This window comes from Ramularia collo-cygni, assembly GCF_900074925.1.
Source record: "Ramularia collo-cygni strain URUG2 genome assembly, contig: RCC_scaffold31, whole genome shotgun sequence".
In the NCBI taxonomy this organism is placed as follows: Eukaryota; Fungi; Ascomycota; class Dothideomycetes; order Mycosphaerellales; family Mycosphaerellaceae; genus Ramularia; species Ramularia collo-cygni.
Window position 1 is genome coordinate 25,765 of NW_019716285.1, and position 19,077 is coordinate 44,841.

General features: G+C 49.3%; 7 protein-coding genes; 4 read left to right on the forward strand and 3 right to left on the reverse strand.

The window, feature by feature from the left end:
• Positions 1-1,322: 1,322 nt before the first annotated feature.
• RCC_11453 (uncharacterized protein) lies at positions 1,323-2,530 on the reverse strand (the record flags this gene model as incomplete). XM_023776674.1 has 4 exons in its annotated part: positions 1,323-1,823; positions 1,886-1,975; positions 2,027-2,119; positions 2,183-2,530. The coding sequence occupies 4 exons, from the start codon at positions 2,528-2,530 to the stop codon at positions 1,323-1,325; spliced, it is 1,032 nt and encodes a 343-aa protein (XP_023632442.1).
• Positions 2,531-4,760: 2,230 nt separating this feature from the next.
• Positions 4,761-5,150, forward strand: RCC_11454 (uncharacterized protein; the record flags this gene model as incomplete). Its single annotated transcript, XM_023776675.1, has 1 exon — positions 4,761-5,150. One exon carries the CDS (start codon positions 4,761-4,763, stop codon positions 5,148-5,150), a length of 390 nt encoding a protein of 129 aa, XP_023632443.1.
• Positions 5,151-6,729: 1,579 nt separating this feature from the next.
• RCC_11455 (uncharacterized protein) lies at positions 6,730-7,671 on the reverse strand (the record flags this gene model as incomplete). The annotated part of the gene is made up of 1 exon (XM_023776676.1): positions 6,730-7,671. One exon carries the CDS (start codon positions 7,669-7,671, stop codon positions 6,730-6,732), a length of 942 nt encoding a protein of 313 aa, XP_023632444.1.
• A 412-nt stretch (positions 7,672-8,083) lies between these two features.
• On the forward strand, positions 8,084-9,622 carry RCC_11456 (related to acetylhydrolase; the record flags this gene model as incomplete). XM_023776677.1 has 2 exons in its annotated part: positions 8,084-9,150; positions 9,208-9,622. The coding sequence occupies 2 exons, from the start codon at positions 8,084-8,086 to the stop codon at positions 9,620-9,622; spliced, it is 1,482 nt and encodes a 493-aa protein (XP_023632445.1).
• A 795-nt stretch (positions 9,623-10,417) lies between these two features.
• Positions 10,418-11,957, forward strand: RCC_11457 (uncharacterized protein; the record flags this gene model as incomplete). XM_023776678.1 has 3 exons in its annotated part: positions 10,418-10,690; positions 10,750-10,921; positions 10,975-11,957. 3 exons carry the CDS (start codon positions 10,418-10,420, stop codon positions 11,955-11,957), a joined length of 1,428 nt encoding a protein of 475 aa, XP_023632446.1.
• Positions 11,958-15,782: 3,825 nt separating this feature from the next.
• On the forward strand, positions 15,783-17,799 carry RCC_11458 (probable alpha-glucoside transport protein; the record flags this gene model as incomplete). XM_023776679.1 has 6 exons in its annotated part: positions 15,783-16,109; positions 16,171-16,449; positions 16,506-16,975; positions 17,025-17,228; positions 17,286-17,487; positions 17,545-17,799. 6 exons carry the CDS (start codon positions 15,783-15,785, stop codon positions 17,797-17,799), a joined length of 1,737 nt encoding a protein of 578 aa, XP_023632447.1.
• An 82-nt stretch (positions 17,800-17,881) lies between these two features.
• RCC_11459 (related to gibberellin 20-oxidase) lies at positions 17,882-18,849 on the reverse strand (the record flags this gene model as incomplete). XM_023776680.1 has 2 exons in its annotated part: positions 17,882-18,442; positions 18,496-18,849. 2 exons carry the CDS (start codon positions 18,847-18,849, stop codon positions 17,882-17,884), a joined length of 915 nt encoding a protein of 304 aa, XP_023632448.1.
• Positions 18,850-19,077: the final 228 nt, after the last annotated feature.

Below are 19,077 nucleotides of genomic sequence, written 5' to 3' on the forward strand. Positions count from 1 at the left end.
AATAAGCAGCTTAGTAAGCTACTTACCGTCGTTATTATAGCCCTTACGATCTACGTAATTAAGTAGAAAAGTAATGCCCTTAGTAACGTAGTAGAGGTTAGCGTATCGCGTACTACTATTACTATCGCTCTCGTCCGTAGTAAGGTTAAGGTATTATAGGCTCTTTACTACCTTATCTACTTTCTCTTTCGTAATTATATAGTCTAACTTAAGTAGCTCTTTACTAATATAGTAACGGCTAGGGAACTCGTACGCCTAGTCGAATAGATAGATAAAGTCGCTAAATTTAGAGTACGCCGTCTTATCTATAGTTCGGTAGGCTAATCCGCTAGTAAAGAGCGCGTAAGCCTATATAAGGTCGCGTTATTACTTCGGTATACGGTACTTTAAAAGTCGGTAATTCGGCCTTCCTTTATTAGTATATTGTCCTTCGGCTCCTTAATTATACGTGTAGTAAGGTGTTATTAATAGCGCTTATACGTATCGAGATAAGCCTTCTTAACGTCGTTCTTAGCGTCCTTACTATAGTACTAATTACTATAGTAGATATAGCGAATACGCTATAACTTATAGTTAGGATAAATAAAAGCCTTAAATTTAGTATTTACGATATTTATATAGCGTCTAACTATAATAATAAACGAAGTTAATTTCCCGTTATATAGAACCGATTAAGGCGAGTATAACGGGAAAATAATAAAGTAATTTAAGTGAAAATTAACTACGCTATCGTCGACGATATAGCTATATTCCTACCTAAACCCTAGCTCTTATCCCGTTACTCTTAGTAAGTTATAGATATAAACAAGCGGTAAAAGCTCCGATTAGCTTACTCGGCGCGGGCCGGCCTTCGTACTAACGTACGAATTAGCTCTATTAGCTTTATTCACTTTAAAGCTAATACAGCTAATCTAATTGCTTTTTTAGTAATACCACCCCTACCTAGGACTGAACATAAGGTAGCTTCAGATTCTCGATGTTTCTCGATGTTTCATCAGACCGCCACACGTGGCGCTACAGTTGGGTCATCACGTCCGCGTTATTCTGAAGCTTCGAACGACTAACAAACCTCTACACTCACATTACTGTCGTGAATGTAGCCGAAGACATGAATAGAAAGAAGATTGATCAAGAACTTCATCGAAAACCACATGCATTGTATAACCAAGAGAGAATATTGACTGAGAAAACGCCAGCCTGACTGCTATGAATCCTTTTTTCCCGCTGATCGGATTACATTAAGAGACAAACTCGCTGCCTCGTTATGTATGTTTTATATTGCTCATAGCCGTATCAGACATTCCCATGAATAGACGAGACGCTTAGAAGAAGAAGGCAGCGAAAGMACCGAGACCGGCAACGAAGCCAGCGGCGTTCACGGCGCTTGCGGCACCAGTGTATGCTGGTGCGGATGGGTAGACGTTTCCAGTGCCAGATGGCATGGCAGCGCCGGTGCCAGATGGTGCGTAGACGGCGGGTGCGCTGCCGACTGGGTATGGGTAAGGAGCAGCGGGGGAGACGGGGGACTTGGGGGTCTCAGGTGCTGGCATTGGCTGGGCGGGAACCTGGACCTGACCGTCAGGGATCTGGGTCACTGGGGAGGCAGGAGTCTGAGGCATAGCTGGAGACTCTGGTGCAGGCGCTGGTTGGTATGGCGCTGGGGCAACGGGAGACTTGGGAGTCTCAGGTGCTGGCATTGGCTGGGCAGGGACCTGAACCTGACCGTCAGGAATCTGGGTCACTGGAGAGCCGGGAGTCTGAGGCTGCGCTGGAGTCTCTGGCTTGTAGACAGGAGTCTCGGGCTGAGCTGGGGTCTGGGGAGACTACATTGATGCCATGTTAGCGGGTRATCCTCTCCTCGAAGCAGCGATGGAATTCTTCTTACGTAGACTGGCATGGTTGGCTTGGCCGGGGACTCGTATGTCTTGGTGATCACGCTGGCGTACACGCTGGTGTAGACGACTGGGGTCTTCTCCTGCGACAAGTCAACTTTCTGAACCAACCATGAACTTGTCATGGCACTTACAGCAGGCGCGGTCTCCTTTGGCATCTCCTGGGAGTATGTCTTGGTGACGTAGATGGTCTCGTACGTGGGCTTCTTGGCGGACTCAGAAGAGTACTGCAAAGATCGTTAGCAGCTGATACAGCAAATGTTGTGGGGTCGATTGCCGGGGCAACTCACCACTGGGACGTAGACGCTGGAAGACTCTGGGATGTACACGCTCTTGGTCTCCTTTGGCTGCTCGTAGGTGGCGGTCTCGTAGACTGGCTTGGTCTCGGTCTTCTGGGCTGGGTGGGTTGGGACCTCCTTCTCCTCAGTGCAGGTGGTAGAAGCGGCAGCAGAGCTGTAGTAGGTAGCGGGCTGCTCTGGCTGCTTTGGTGCCTCGTGGGATGGAGCAGGGTAGACGGCTGGCTGCTCGGGGCTCTTTGGTGCCTCCGGGGCAGATGGAGCCTCGTAGGTTGGGGGAGCGTAAGATGGCATAGCCATGGCGGAGGCCACAAGGGCGGCGGCGACGAAAGCGTACTGCATGTTGACGGTAGATTTGATTTTCGGAGAAAAGGATGGGTAAAAGGTCTGGAAGTAGAGAAGGACTAGATAGCTGGTTCTTAAAGAGAGGACGACCGAAGTCAAGTGAGTAAGATAGTAAGAGAAGAGTGAGTAAGTTGATGAACAATAAGGACGAGGATGTATCCTTGCGTTTATATCAGGGCCGACTCTTACTCAGTGTAAAGTCAGCAGGCGAACACGGAGATTGCAAGCCTGTTAGCTGTTGGACAGAGTTTCCCTAATAATCAACGCTTCGAGATTAAAGTGAGCAAGGACCTCGCTTGTTCCTGACGATCAGCGTGTGGGCGGGTCGAAGCTCAAGCATGTGCATGAGGCGGTTCGAGCCTTCGAGCGCTGTTGTGACGAACGTTTCCGCGTTCTCTCAGTGGAACGTCAAGCTCAACGTCGTCTTGCAGCGTCATCGTTAGGACCAGTCCTGCTGCTATCCGGTCGTCTCGTCGTTGGCCGTGGACGCGGGGAGACATCATGAATCCGTAACGAAAAGCCATGCGCCTGGGCTTGCCGCCGTGTGAACGCCCAGGGGTGAAAGTTCCGGGGAGTAACGCTAAGCGACGGTCTCTTCCGTATWCAGAAGGCGGAGAAGAAGGCAGAGGATCCAAATCTGGGCGAAAGAATAGCATTGAGCCAATCAGAAGCCCGCCCTTGAGCAACTCCCTATAATCGAGTTCTTTTGCAAGCCCGCGCTAGCAGTCGATTCGATCATCGTTCAAGGTTCGAACGTGTTGCGGCTTACCGGTTTCAGCCTCGCATGCGCTTCGGGGGACGTGAGTTCGAGGGCGTTGCCGTCATGACCAAGGGCTTCCGTCTCTGGTTCGAGCATGCGTCGTGTCCCATCAGAACGACTTGACAAGCCAAAGGTGACTCAAGCGCTGGCTATCGACTTTGGAAGCTTGTGATGGTGCGGGAAGCTACAGAAGTTAGTGGCAAATGAAGATTCTCCTGCCAAGTTACGTTGGAGTCAAGCTTTTTGGCGCCGGACGATGCTCGCCGACGATTCGCCACGAGCACGCCGGACCTCGCACCGATTCAACGTGCAGCCGCTTTCCAACGAACGCCTCTGGGACGTGTGCCGCCGACCAGCTTGTTGATAACCACGAGCACACCACCGTCCACATCGGCGGTTCGCGTCGGAGCCAGTGCTCACCACCAAAGGCAGAGCAGACCAGGCCAGACCCGGACGGCGCGAGACAGCTGAACAGTGAAGACGCTCGGTTGGGACAATTTGCAACAACACAGACGCCGTCACGATCGGAGCGTCCAAACGCAGGCCCACTGATAACCATTGGCACAGTCTCGTCGGAATTCAGCGTGCGCGGAGGAAAGTGGCCAGTCGTCTTGCCTGTGTCCGAGGAGAGAGAATCAGCCCGATCGCTCCAGGGACCCGACCGACTGTTCAACGAGCGCGGAGCGGCTGCTCAACGTTGACTGTTCGCCAAGGCSGTTACCACAAATAGCTCGACGAACCAGCGATCCTCTCTCCCATGTGTTTGAATGCACGTCCGATCGTTGATGGATTGGCTGATGAGCTTACGCGTTCGATAATCCTCGGCTTTGGAATGGGGGATGGTCGTCGTTGACCCGGGGTCTCTCATCATCCTCCACACCGCTCAGCAACTGAACGGTCTCTCATCCTTCACACCGCTCATCAACTGAGCGGCCTCTCATCACATAGAACAGACTGCACTTCAACCAATCTCCTCTTCTTCAACTGTTATACGTGATGTTGAGGAAATTCTTCAACGTCCTTCCTGAATTGAACGCGCAATGAAGTCGGTTTGATGATCAAGGAGACAATCTCCTCATCTATCTTTGCTGCTCTCGACACCAATTATCAGCCGTAGATGACTTATCGGCTTCGCGTACAACGTTGGAGCTCTCTTTTGGTGAAGCCAATGACGGCGTTGGATAGGTCTCGAGGAGAAAGACTTGACTTTGATCAAACTGTAGCTTTGAAGCAGTGAGGAGGTCTGCGTTGTATCAAAACTTTGTGTTTTCCATTCACTTGGACGAAAGTTGTTACAACTTCCCAGAGGAGGAAGGAGCCCTGACCCCGCATTTCGCTAAGCTCAATGCGGGCGATCGGATTCGCAGATCTCTAGCGGGCAAGCTCCCTGCAATCAACATTGATGCAACAATCCTCAAACCACAACCATTGTACACCGACGGCGTTGGCAAACGTGCATCATCCAACATGGCCGGCGAAGACAAACCCAAAGTCGCCATCAACGGCACAACCTCCATCTACAATCCAACCACCCAAGACGAAATCACCATGGCACTCCTCCAAAACGGCGGAGTCCGACGCATCCAGAATACCTTCCAGCAACGCCTCGATGAAGCGGGATGGTCACAAAATCTCCGCGAATACGTCGAGCGTTTATTCCGTAGCGGCGAGGCGCAGACGTACGATGATGCGCTGAAGATTGTTATGCAGCATATTTCATTGCAATCGCAGGGTCAGGAGAGCAAGGCGAACGGGAATGGAGGAGTGCCGGATCTTACTATCCCGAGAGATGCGGCAAAAGACGCTGCTGCTACTGTGAAGAAAGAGTTGGCTCAGGTGGTCAAGATGGACAAGTGATGGTGTCTTGGAAACGTGGGAAGCACAATGAGGAAGAACGAGCATACAAGCGCAAGATCATATTCGGTGGGAAGGATTTGTTGGTCTACATGCGGAGGAAAAACGAGCATCTGGCATTCTAGGAATCACTGTTCGAGTATCCGCGAGACTGGTCTTCAAGCTGCACCCGCAATCCAAACACTTCAGAGCACACCAGTCCGATGGCAGCCGACCATACCCAGGACACCAGGCAAAATACTGGCATCTACATGCCGCCGCACGAAGACATGAGACCAACAAATCGCAAGCGCACACTCGTGCTGGCTTCCATTCTGTCTGCGACACAGCCGAGACAGCACTCCAATCGGGAGTTGAAAGGAACAGGACCACAAAGGCATGAGATAGGACATGATGTATGAGGAATAGTTGATGACAGCCATGAGTGTCATTGCTAAGCTTAAATCGAGCTACCTTACAGCGTTCGGGTAGTTTTGGAGCATCTGCTAATAACAACTCTTCACTCCCCCCTCTCAATGCCAAGTGCGTACAAAAAGCCGGGAGCTGAAGGACTGCACCAAGGGAGAAGCATGCATACGTCTTTCGACAGCAATAAAGCTCGTGGGGGCTTCATTTGTTACTCCTACTCCAAGACCCTCGTCCAAGGTGGCCTCGGCCTGATTCGCTCTTAAGCCCCGTCGCTTACATTACTCTGCATTTCAATCCAGTTCGCTATGTGAGTACAGGGCTTGAACAACGCAGGATCATGTCCAATGGCTGAGCTGCTGGATTCCTTCACACCTTTCCAAAACATGTCCAATATGCATTTAAGGCTGAGCTGTTGGTTTCCCCCACACCTTTCGAAACATGTCCTGCAGACCAGATCCTCGAGCGTTGGTATGGCAGTGCCTCTGTTGGCATTCCAATTTAAAAGCCCTACCGCGGCTGGCTAAGTGAAAGTTTCCCATCTTTAATCTTGATTCAACGTGTGTGTATAATTCAACATGGTCAAATCCTTTGCTTTGCTTGGAGTCATCTCCACCATCTTATTAGATTTGAATCTTGCTGTTGGTCAAGAAAACTCAGCTGATTACATCTTCGAGGAGACAGGAGGATTCATCTTCGGTTTGTGCGGTCCCTATTCCAACACCGACTGAGACACTCCCTGCAGGACCTACTGCTGCTGATCCCTCTGAGTCGCAACCACCGGCAGAGACTGGGCCTCCAGAGTAGTCTTTTCGGATGCACGTACGTCTGGAAGACACAGTGCAGTATCTGGTTGATACTATGGCGATGGTAAGGAAGTGCAACGGTGTGCTGGAACGTGAGCAGGTTCGAGTTGATGTTGTTGAAGTGCAAGATCAATGGTGCGTCCCTCAGTCGTGCTATCTGCGCCTTTTGGGTGGATTTGGGAGGGTAAGAAAGGATTTGTTCTGAATGGAACGCGCGCTTCGACGGTCTGGCGTCTCTGATGAAAACACCTGGGTGAATGATTCTTTCCATAGACTTTCAACGGTCAACCTTGCAATAGGAGGCGTTGTCTTCTCAATCCTGCGGGAGCTCTTCTCCTGCTGATGTTAGCCCGATTGGACGATTCGCCGTCTTACTTCCTCGCTGAGATCGTCCCTAATATGATACTTCTCGCCATCAAAACAATATCATCCTCCCCACCATATCCAATTCCCGTCCTAGCCGACACCTCCCGGAACTCCGCTCCCAAGCTCTCAGCGAACCGTCTTCCTTCTTCTCCACTGACAGTCCGCTTTTCGACTGGTACATMCATCCCATTCGCCACCACGAATAAGCAGGTAGTAGTAGACTTCCGTTCCGCGATGAACTCCCTATAAAGCTCCACAATCGCCTCATAACCCTCTCTCTCAGAGACACGATACACTAGAACGTACGCTTCATGGTCCCTTACCAATTGCCGTAGCACCTCCTGATGCATATCTAATGCGGCGGAAAGTAGAGTCGTCCATTCGAGCCGTACTCTCAATTCCTGATCACTCCTCGGCTGGACAGGGTTCTTTCTGGAMATCGATAATGGCATATGAATTGTGCGGCGATATTRCCCGTTTTCTAGCGGATCGTGTTGCRTGCTCACGACGTTGTCTTGGTATCGCTGACAGAGAGAACGTTTTCCCGAGTTTGGAGCGCCTATGACGAGGACTTTGAGGATTGGAATGGGGTGTTGCGTTAGGTATTCTATGACCTTTTTGTCCTTGGAGGATTCGACTTGGTCTTCTGGGGATTTGGGAGGAACGGTGGCGGTGAGATCATTTTTGCTGTTCCTGGGGGGGTCATTGTGCTTGAGATGGAGTCTTTTGACAAGAGATGATAAGAATGGTATCATAGGAAATGGGAGATGGGGAATCTTGCGCCTTGATGTTGTTTGTGGGAATGTAGGTGGCTCCTTTGCGTTGAGCGCCGGCCCTTCAGCCGCAGCCGCATCTAAACGATCTGACACGGACAAAGGTGGAGGTTGGCCGCAGCTGACGTGGGTGAAGGAGGAGGAAGGCGGCAGAGGTCTGGGTATGCCATCCATTGCGTTCCTGCAAATGATGTCTGTTTCATCAATCATCCCACGGAAGCACCATCGCGTACAGGATGCGTGCGGCCAAGCAAGCAAGCAGATGTTGTAGCTCAAGCTGCGGACAACCCACCTCAGGGAAGCTTCCGYAAGACTGCGCCCCTCCTACATTCGATCGTTCGTTCGAGGCCGTGAGGATGGAGCGGAGTGGCTTGGGAAGATTGAAGACGTCGTCCATTCGCAGTGGAAAATCAAGGCGGATCGCACCTTCCCTCGGACGATCGAAGTTGGTAAAGTTTTTTGGATGACGACGAAGCGTTCATCGTCCAAAAGCTTGCCCTTCCATGCGCGGCCACGCGCTACCTCGCACCTTAATTCTCGAAAGATGCATGATTCAAAGCACGACGACGCGCCGCGGCTCTGAAAAATGGCTCTGCACCTACGTTTTCGCCCGCGGTGGAGTGTCAAGTACGTGCTGTGCTCCGCCATATCCATCTACATCCTCGCCCATCTCCTCCTCGACATGCCATTGCTCTCCTCCAAACTTCCGAACCCGACCGGCTCGTTCAACGTTGGCACCATCGATATCGAAGTCCCGTGCGAGAGCAGACAGACGCCAAAGGTGGTGGATCAAGAGGGGGAACGAGCGTTTGAGGTTTCTACCGTCTTGTTCTCCCTGTTCTATCCCACCAACAAAGATGCTGTCTCCAAGACACACCATCCATGGGTACCCAAACCTCTATCCTTGAAGGGAGAGGGATACGCACGATTCGCAAAAGTCAACAACTTTTTGACAAACGGCATCTTCACGTTCGGTTTGTGGAGTCTGGTTGGATCTACCGAGATCCCTGCCAATGTCGACACCCCGATCCACGGCACTGTCAAGACATATATCGACTACGAAGCCGAACATCCTTTGGACGGAGACTATGGCAGACCCAAGTTCCCCGTCATCGTCTTCTCGCACGGAATGGCGGGCTCACGAACGGACTACTCCGCATACTGCTCGGAACTGGCATCAAGGGGAATCGTCGTTGCGGCGATTGAGCATAGAGATGGGTCAGCGCCGGCCTCGGTCATTATGAGGGAAAAGATGAAACCTAGGAGACGATTTCATCTGACGCCGGAAATGTTGAGCCCCCAGCCCGAGACACCGGAATTCAAGGTCATGCAGTTGACGATGCGACAGGCGGAGGTGGAAGAGACGGTACGGGTGTTGAGGATGCTCAACGACGGGCGGGGCGGAGAAGTATTCCGCGCGAACACACGCTTGGAGGGGCGAGATTTGGCAGAGTGGAGGGGACGATTGGATACCAACAAGTTCCTCATCGGTGGGCACAGCTATGGTGCTACACTGGCTCTGCAGGTATTAAAGGGCGCTCCTTCTGAGGCGCTGCCATTTGTCGGGGGCATCATGTTCGATCCGGGGAAGCAGTCTGGTCCGTTGAATGACGATGTTGGAGTGCCAGTCGTCGTGGTACACTCACAGTCTTGGTATGTCTTTGAATGCCTCTTGCATTGAGTGTATTAGAACTGACTTGTCTTGTCTAGGTCAGCGAAACACTCCATCTTTGACCATAGGCCGCATTTTTCCGTCGTCAAGGACCTGGTTCGGAAGATTATAGAAGAGAGAAAACAATTCGCTTGGTTCGTAACTGCCAAAGGCACGACACACCCTTCCGTGACCGACGCACCACTCATCGAGCCATTTCTACTCTCATGGACCACGGGCTCAACGATCAACGCACATGAGGCAGTCCTCCAATACGTCAAGATCACCGAGCAGCTCGTGGACTTTTTGAGAGCTGGCCACAGACATTCCATCCTCCGGGAAGAGATAACACATCCCGAGTATGATGAAAGCGCGAGAGATTACGATGCGAGTCTTTCGAAATACTGGCAGATACACATGGCTCCTACTACAGCTTGTCCAGCTCCAGGGCTATGTGGTTTGGATGATGATTGAATGTTGGACCTTGATGATTAACGAATTGGATGAACAAACGGCGCATGTCTTCGATGGAAGCATATTTGTACATGTAGATGGAATAATGTGGGAAGAGGGTGTCATAGTACCTCGAGGGAAACATCGAAGGGGCCAGCAGAAAAGGCCCCAATCGCCAATTGACCAGCGTTGGTACAATAATACATTTGAACATGTTCAGCACGTCTTCCACGAGTCTTCTCTACCTACGCTCTACACATCGTCTGCCCAGCAGTGCCCAGCATCATCATTTCGCGGCACGCCAACGCCGTGGACAAGATCTACATGAACCATTTCCATTGGCCCCACGATCCGATCGAACCTTTGCAAAATAACCGCAAACTATGCGACTTCGTCCCCTTTCACAGAAAAACATCCATATCAACGTCTTCTACGACCACGACAGATGTTTGGAGTAAAGAGGCTTGCATGCAGACAGATCTGTCATGCATCACATTAGAAGCTTGGACACGCGTTGTGGATCCGCTCCACAGCCCGTGTGGATGCATTGAATCAAGGACGCGCAATGCAATGCCTGTCAAACAGATGTTCCGTGACATGGGTGCTTCTATTCGACGATGACTTTGTCATGAGGCCGTCTTCCCGACACGGCAAGTGCTTGATACCACACACTATCATGATATGATCTTTACGAGGTGCTGGTTGTTTGTTTCTTGTTTGCCTTCTTTTCTTGGGGCGTTTTTTCGTCATCTTCTTTTGCAAGAGTCAGTACGCCGGAACTGGAACTGGAACTGAACCACGACTCAAGCGCTCGCGATGCTTTTGGTGCAGCTACCGCGGACGGTCAAACTTGCTGGGATTGTTGCAGTGGTGTTGACAATATTGCTGATTTCGAGTTGTCTGGCTAGGATTGGGGAGACACATATTGCAGGCACTTCCTTGAGCACCGGAGGCGAGGCCGACGAAGGGGAGAAACCCACTGCTGGAAGCTTGAGCGTGGAACCCCTGCCTTGTCGAAGACTACCGGGTGTGGATGATGTTCTGGTGGTGATGAGAACTGGAGCGAGCGAGATCAGAGATAAGCTGCCGGTAGGTTCATCATATTTGACGGAACCGCCTGAACAGGATATGCTGATGATTCTCTCTAGATTCATTATGATACGACATTCCGATGCTATGGGGATGTCGTGATCTTTTCCGACCATGAAGAAGATGACTTTCGGGGACGACGGGTGCACAATGTACTTGCAGATATGCCACAGCAGGTCATCAACACGCACATGGATTTCATGCACTATCGCCATATCCAGCAAGTCGGACGTACGTATCATTCAAGAAGGTGAAAGAGATTTACTAACTCGCAGGCTGCTCAGGCGAAGGTCTTCATGCCTCGGAACTCTCTGGTGGTGTCAGTGAAGAAGTTGGCAAGTTTGGAAAGAACAACAACGCGGGGTGGCGGTTGGATAAGTGGAAGTTCTTGCCAATGATTAATCGCACTCTTGAGATGTACCCAACGAAGAAGTGGTACCTGTTCGTCGAACCGGACACCTATGTGGTTTGGAGCAACTTTCTACGATGGATCCAGGAACTTGACCCAAGCAAACCCGCCTACTATGGGAGTGAAAATCTGATAGGTGAGGATCTATTCGCACATGGTGGCTCGGCTTTTCTTCTATCAAGGCCTGCTCTTCAGAACGGTGTCGAGGTTTACAGATCGAATACGACGGGCCATCATGCCATGACCGGGACACACTGGGCTGGAGACTGTGTGCTGGGGATCACGTTGAAGGAGGCGGGCGTTCCTTTGACCTGGACATGGCCGATGTTCCAAGGCGGTAACCCGTCCGATCAGATGCAGTTTGAGCAGAAGAAAGGCAAGAATACATTGTGGTGCAGTCCGGTTTTGAGCTATCATCACTTTACGCCGGAACAAGTCGCAGATCTGTGGAAGTTTGAGCAAGACTGGATTCAATCATTGCAAGATCGCAAACCAAGCTTTTGGTCAGATCTTGCGTTCTGGAAGTCGGATCATAGCTCCATTCTACATCATCGGGAAGTCTTCAAGCACTTTGTCATGCCGGAATTGATGTCTGAACGAGTGGATTGGACCAATTCGCCCGAGACATACCATCCTGGTACCGAGGACGCCACGATGGAAGAGTGTCGAGCTCGATGTGCAGCTAATGCATGGTGTATGCAGTATGCTCTTGGTCCCGCGGGTTGCTTTACAGGGAAAGCGCCACGTATTGGACGTGCGCAGGAGGGCTTTCGGTCGCAGTGGATGACGCAGAGACTCGAGATATGGATGGGAAGCCTGGACCGATGTCGTGGGAAAGAAGGGTGGACGGTGACGTGAGCGTTGAAGCGTTCTTATCTTGCATGTCTTGGGCATACATTCATTCACAACCTCCAAGTGCTGGTAGTATGTGGATGTGGCTCGGAATGGACTTTCCAGTGTCCGGCACACATCAAGCAGGGCGAGCAGTTCCAGCGGCTAGAGCGCCCACAAGCTTTCTCTCACAGATGCAAGAGAACTGTTGCTAGGGAAGCCGGAGGCACACGATGGCACACGATGGCAGTAGAAACCGACAGCATGCAAGTACATATGTACAAACCAACAAGCTGGACCGGGCCTAATTCACTTCCCGGGGGAGAGTATCTCCGCAAATTGGCAACAAACGACAAGTGTCGGCGATACATTTCCCCACTGGCATCCACGGCTTACTCGAAGAAGGCAATCGGTGACTGGTGGTCCACTGTCAGACCAATCGAAGGGAGGGTGGTCTGTATATGGCCTACAACTTTAAATTTCGGCTCCTTACCGAGCGACTGTGCGCCCGCCAAGCTACCGAATTTGGCTGTAAAAACCACCTGCTTTTGGGTTAGCCGTTGTCGCACTAGGTAACTAAGCTATAGGCTATGTATAAAAAGCTGTATACCGCTAATAGCTTAATTAAGTAAGTTAAGTCGATTGCCGGTATTAGAGCTAGCTTCTTATTAACTACTATTAATTGTTCTTATCGTAGTTGCTTAGCGMACGCACATATACGGTCGAATTAAATTGAATTAGTATTACTCTATATCTATACTATTGCTTAGGCCTATATCTACTACCTATATCTACTACCTATATCTATACTATCCGTATCTATACTACTATCTAATCTATATGCTCTTTTAGTAGTGCTCTTACGCCCTTACTAACGCTAATAGTCTCTTACTAGGTCCTATATAGCAAATTGCCTATTAAATACGATAACCTCCGGAGGTAGTTTATATAGTAATAGAGTTAGTAATTACTATAGGAGCTCGTTCGGCTACGCTATAGATTTATCCGTATTATCGTTAACGCCGGTAACTTATCGAAGGCTCGAGCCGTTACGAATACGTATTAGTGTCTTAGCGATAAAATTAAGGCTCGCTTAAGTAAGAGGGAACTCGTTTATTATCGCTACCGTTAAGGGCGTATTAAACTTACCGAGCTCGTCTACGGCTATAATTATATCCTTATCTATTAAGCGAGCCRCCGTATTATTAATAGCTTCCTATAGCTCCTCGGTATTGTCGCTGTTATCGCTACTATCGCGGTTATCGCGGTTATTACCGTTCCGCTAGTTAGAGATAGTAAGGTTACCGAAAGAGAGCGCTTCTTCGTACTTACTAGCTAGTTAGTTAATATAACGAGAGCGTTCTACTTTCGAGAGCTATTAGCTAGTAATATCCGCCTATCGATAGAACGACTCTTTAAACTACTTAACTACTAAGTATAAAAGCACATATTAATTACGCTCGAGTAGAGCGAATGTAGCCGGTTGCTTTTATACTAGTAACACGTCGCCCTCTACCTATAGTATTCCGCTATCGTTAAGTAGCTATTCGGCGTAGTGTTAAGTAGCATTAATGCTAATAAAGCGGTTATAATACGTAGCTACCTACACTACTATAAGCTCGTTACCCTCGAAGTAGCTATTAAACTATATATGTTCGTAAGGTAGTCGCTACTAGAACTAAAAGTAACACTAGTAGCGTAAAGGCGTTTCCTTATCGAATAAAGGCTCGAACCGGAACTACTATAGTATAAGGCTATCGAACCGCTTTACGCCTATACGGTATTACTTACCGAGCTTCTCTTACGCGTAGATAGGTAGTAACTCGAACTATTAATAGTGTAGCCTCTACTAGAGTAGTAGCTTCTCTTTTTTTAGAGCCTTATTTAACGCGTTATTGTTCTACCGCTCGTTAGGTACGAAGGCCTTAAGCAAGTAGCCGGCTATTAAGAAGCTACGCTTTACGAGCTCGTTACCGCTCTTATAGTCGGAGTACTAGCCTTTAACTACGTTAGAGGTACGTATCTATATAAGTAGAGGGTTGTCCTTTCGAAACTTAGCATACTATATCTCTACGTAGTTAAAGGACTACTTACGGACGTAGTATACGTAAAGACGATCGTTTTTACTACCTAGTAGCGAGTTAAGAGTAAGCTATAGTTAAGCCTTAATCTTATCGTCTGTTTCGTAATATAGCATTACGTTAAAGAGCGCCTTATAAGTAGCCTTATATCTACCTTTAATAGGGAACTTACTACGTATTATCTAGCTAATATGTCGCTAGTAGAGTAGTAGCCTTATAATATTACCGAAGGCTAAGCGGATAGCGCTCTACTCGCTTAACGAGTTATCCGTAATAGTCTACTATAGAGTTAAACCGCTTTCGTTATCGATAGCCTATACCTTTAACGCGCGGAGCCCTTCTATAAGGACGAGGCCGTACTAGCTCTTAACTACTATATAAGCGATAGGCCGATACGAGCCGTTATTATCGCGTATAACTAAGTTAACGAGGAACTACGGTAGGCCGAGTATATAGTATATAGCATCTATAATTATAAGAGTACCGTATTGCTTCTAATACGCTATACCCTCCGCTATTATAATAACTAATCTACGCCTTATTCCGTCCTTCGTAGACACGGTAAAAGGCTAGTAGTATTAACTAAGCTCTATTATACGGTCGTCCGCCTCTACGAGTTGCTAGTCCGCTATATCTACGCCCTTTTAAATAAACCGGAGCTTACGGTTATAGTTAGGTGTTTAACGGCCTATATTATAGGCGTATTAGAAGTTTACTTGCCTACCGCTAATATTACCGTACTTTTGCTTTATTACCTTAACTATACGGCTAGCTCGAGGGCTGCTATCTATTCGATCCTTTATTACGCCTTTTAAGAAGCCGTTCGGTCGACGACTATTATACTTATTAAGTGTATAGCTATAAGGGCCCTTAAACGCTCTACGTATAAGCTTAATTAATATAGGCTCGCTATTACTAAAGAAGGTGTATATAACGAAGGTAACTTTATACGGCTCGGTTACGAATACCTTCTTATTTCGTACGCTAGGGCCGCTATCGTCTACTTCGTACGTAGAGCGCTTCTTCTAAATATACTAATAGTAGACCTTTAGCGTAGGCGAACGACTAGTAGGCTAGTTAGTCTTAATATAGCTCTATACGTTATTAAGTAGGCTCTTCGTAAGGTTAAACTCGGTAGGCGTAAGCGTAATGTCGCTAGCGAGCTCGAAATAGCGTAGGCGGAAGGATTGCCTATCGGTAGTTATCTTATTATTACTATTATTAATAATAATTATTAGGAATTACATAGTTAAGACGAAAGTGCGAGTTATTCTCTATTATGCTTAGCATCTACTTTATTTATTAATACCGATTTGTTTTAGTGTGTAGGGCTATAGAAAATGTTAGTGCTTATAAAGTTCCTAGACTACACTAATGCAGGATCTGTAGGCGGAATACAGAYCACCGAAGGGAGGTATAACGAGCGCCGTGGCACTTCTAGCCGGCCCGGCCTTCCCCATGGGGAAGTTAGTGAGGACTAGCATCGGCGAAAGGTTAAATGATGATCCGAGCGGGAGACTGCGATTGGTGGCTCGGCGATTGACCACGCGACCACGCGACCTCCTCAGGCTACCCTAATCCGACCCGTTCGGTACTCTCGAATGTTCCTAGCCTTTCCACATGGGTACAAAATCTTTGCATGCTCTCGTCTCATTTTCTGTCATCGCTCTCCCAACAACAACAACCCTCGCTCAACACAGTGAACGCCAGCTTCGCGCCCGCCCACGGCTTGCGAATTTCTCTCGACCCCGCCTGAGGGCACTTGGCAATCATGGACCCCACTACTGGGACCAACAATGTCCTCAAGGACGAGAATGAGAAACGTGGAGGCCCTTTGCATTTTCCCGCCGATGATGAACTCAAGCATACCGAGTCCATGAAGCAGACTGTACTTGACGCCAAGAGAGCATCGGACAGCGAGCAGAGCATGAGTCTAATGCAAGGAATCCGTCTTTACCCGAAAGCCATCGCTTGGTCTGTTCTAATTTCCACTTGCATTGCCATGGAGGGATACGATGTGGCGCTTGTCAACAACTTCTATGCTTTTGAGACTTTCAACCGAAAATATGGTGTTGAGATTTCGCCAGGAGTGTTTGAGGTGAGTAACTCCTTCGCCATGGTGGATGACTTGTGGAGATCTGGGACTGACCGGTCGATAGGTCCCAGCGAGATGGCAAGCCGCGCTCAGCAACGGTGCCAATGTAGGCGAAATGATTGGACTTCTCATCAATGGATTCGTTAGCGAACGATTTGGATACAGATATACGGTCATCGCTTGTCTGAGTCTGGTGATTGCATTTACGGCCATTTTCTTCACAGCGCAGAATGTACAGCAACTCTTGGCTGCTGGAATTCTCTGTGGTATTCCATGGGGTGTCTTCCAGACCCTCTGCATTACTTATGCTTCTGAAGTCTGCCCGGTTGCTCTTCGAGGATATGTGAGCTACCATTTCCCTCACAGTGTTGTTATATCTGATCACTGACCTTTCACTAGCTCACTACGTATGTCAACATGTGCTGGGGAATCGGTCAACTCATCGCCATTGGAGTCATTAGGAGCATGGTCGATCGAAACGACGAATGGGCCTACCGCATTCCTTACGCCTTGCAGTGGATGTGGCCTGTACCATTGATCATCGGAGTCGCTTTCGCGCCCGAATCTCCCTGGTGGCTGGTCCGACGCGGCAGGGTCGCAGACGCGAAGAAGGCCTTGCTGAGACTCACCTCGTTGAATCGCGAGACGGACTTTGACGCTGATGAGACTATTGCCATGATGACACACACCACTGCCCTCGAGGAGAAGATCACCACGGGAGCCTCTTACTTGGACTGCTTCAAGGGTACGGATCTGCGGAGGACTGAAATCGTCTGCATGGCTTGGGCAATGCAGAATCTTGCCGGCAACTCCTTTTCCAACTACAGCACATACTTCCTGACAAACTCAGGCGTGAGCGAGAGCAATTCGTAAGTTGACGGTGATTCGATGAGATTGACGCCTCCTAACATCATGTAGATACAACTTCGCCATGGGACAGTACGGAATCAACATCGTCGGTGTCATCGGAGCATGGTTCTTGATGTCTCGCGGCATCGGACGACGAACCCTATACCTCTACGGACTATGTGGACTCTTCGTCATGTTGATGATCATGGGATTCTTAGGCCTGGCGCCTGAGTCCCAACGAGATGCAGCTGGACTCGCGACCGGAGGCATGATGTAAGACGATCATCGCTGATCACCATCATCAGCATCACTCTAACCATTTTCTCGCAGGATCGTATGGGCGGCTGTCTACCAATTGACCGTCGGCACGGTGTGCTACTCTCTTGTTTCCGAAATGTCTACCCGCCGACTCCAAATCAAGACTGTCGTACTCGGCAGGAACTTGTACATTATTGTTGGAATCATCGCTTCGGTGTTGACTCCTTACATGCTGAACCAATCTGCTTGGGACTGGGGTAACTATGCAGGCTTTGTGAGTCTCCCACCATCACCACCACAACTCTTGTACACGTACTGACTATTCTACCAGTTCTGGGGAGGCAGCTGTTTCCTTTGCATCGTCTACACCTACTTCCGCATCCCGGAGCCAGCAGGACGTACCTTTGCCGAGCTGGATCTTCTATTTGAGCGCAAAGTCAGCGCGAGAAACTTTGCTTCCACACAAGTCGACGTCTTTGATGAGACGGTCGACCAGAGTGTTCTGTCACAGTATAAAGATTCCCTAGCAGCACAGCATTCCGAGGATGTGAGCCAGGGTGTGGCTAACAAAGCATTTCAGGGTTAGATGAGTTTGAGGGTTGTTGTTGGGTAGTCTAAACAGTGCGGCTGTAGATGCTTTCATCATGCTCGTTCCATCCATTTTTGAACTACAAGCCGTACGAGACATTGAACTTCTTCTTGATGTGGTCCTCGACGGTCTCGCCGCCCTTCTGCGAGGGATCGAAGGGATTTGTGGCGGTGTAGTCTCCCTCGTAAAAGCATGGAACGCTATAACGATCTGAGCCACTTGCATTGATCACCCGATGGAGGGTGGACTTATACACGCCTCCCGACCATTTCCCAAGGAGATCGCCGACATTGATGACGAAAATATCCTCCCGTGCTGGCACGTCAAGCCATTCGCCCTGGTGGTGGACCTGGAGACCATGCTTGTCCGGTTGCTGGAGGAGGATAGTCAAAGTGCCAAAGTCCGTGTGGGCGCCTGCTCCTGCTTGACGWCTGTCTTTGGAGAGATGAGGTGGATAGTGGAGTAGCTTTAGGTTACAAGCCGGTTCACGAGTAAAAGAGGCAAGATTTTCGATCGGAACAGCAAGGCCGAGAGCGATGATCTCCAGGAGCTTGCTTGCAAGTTGAAGCATACTATTGTAGTATGCTTCTACTGGACCGCGGAACATGTCAATTGGAAGGTCTGGCCACTGATTTGGTCCCTGAGAATCGTCAACATTTGGATACTCGGAAGGATGAGGTGGAGAAGACGTGCCTGTCTGAAGCCCTTTTCCTCCGGCTCCTCTCTCCCGATATAAAAGCCTTCCTTGTCGTCTGGAAGCGCAGTCTTGTCGAGTACCTGCTGTTTTAACCCTTCGTAGCCATGACGCGAAGGACTGTTTTTCAGCGACAGTGCTTCCTTGGACTCGACGGGAAGATCGAACAAAGTTTTACAGCATCTCAATATTTCGCGCTGTGATTCCACTGGTACACCGTGACCGGCGATTTGAAGGAAGCCATATTGTGAACAAGCTGCTTTGACCTCGTCGACGACTTTGCTTTTAGCGGCTTGAGAGCTGCAGGAATCAAGAAAGGCGGAAATGTCGATCGTGGGAACCTCTGAAGACATGTCTGGCAGTCCTTGTGGAGTCTTGAGGTGGGGTTGATCCTGATCTCTGTAATCTGAAAGCAGAGTTGGGTGAAAAAGCAGAGCAGGTGGAGCTCGCCGCGATCGGTTTGCTAGGCAGGCAGAATCAAGATAAGCCGTGCAACCGCCTAATCGAAGTTATCGGCGTGCGGCACAAGAGGTACACAGAATCGGAAGTGTAATGTCAGCTTTTGCGTAATGTGTTCCGTT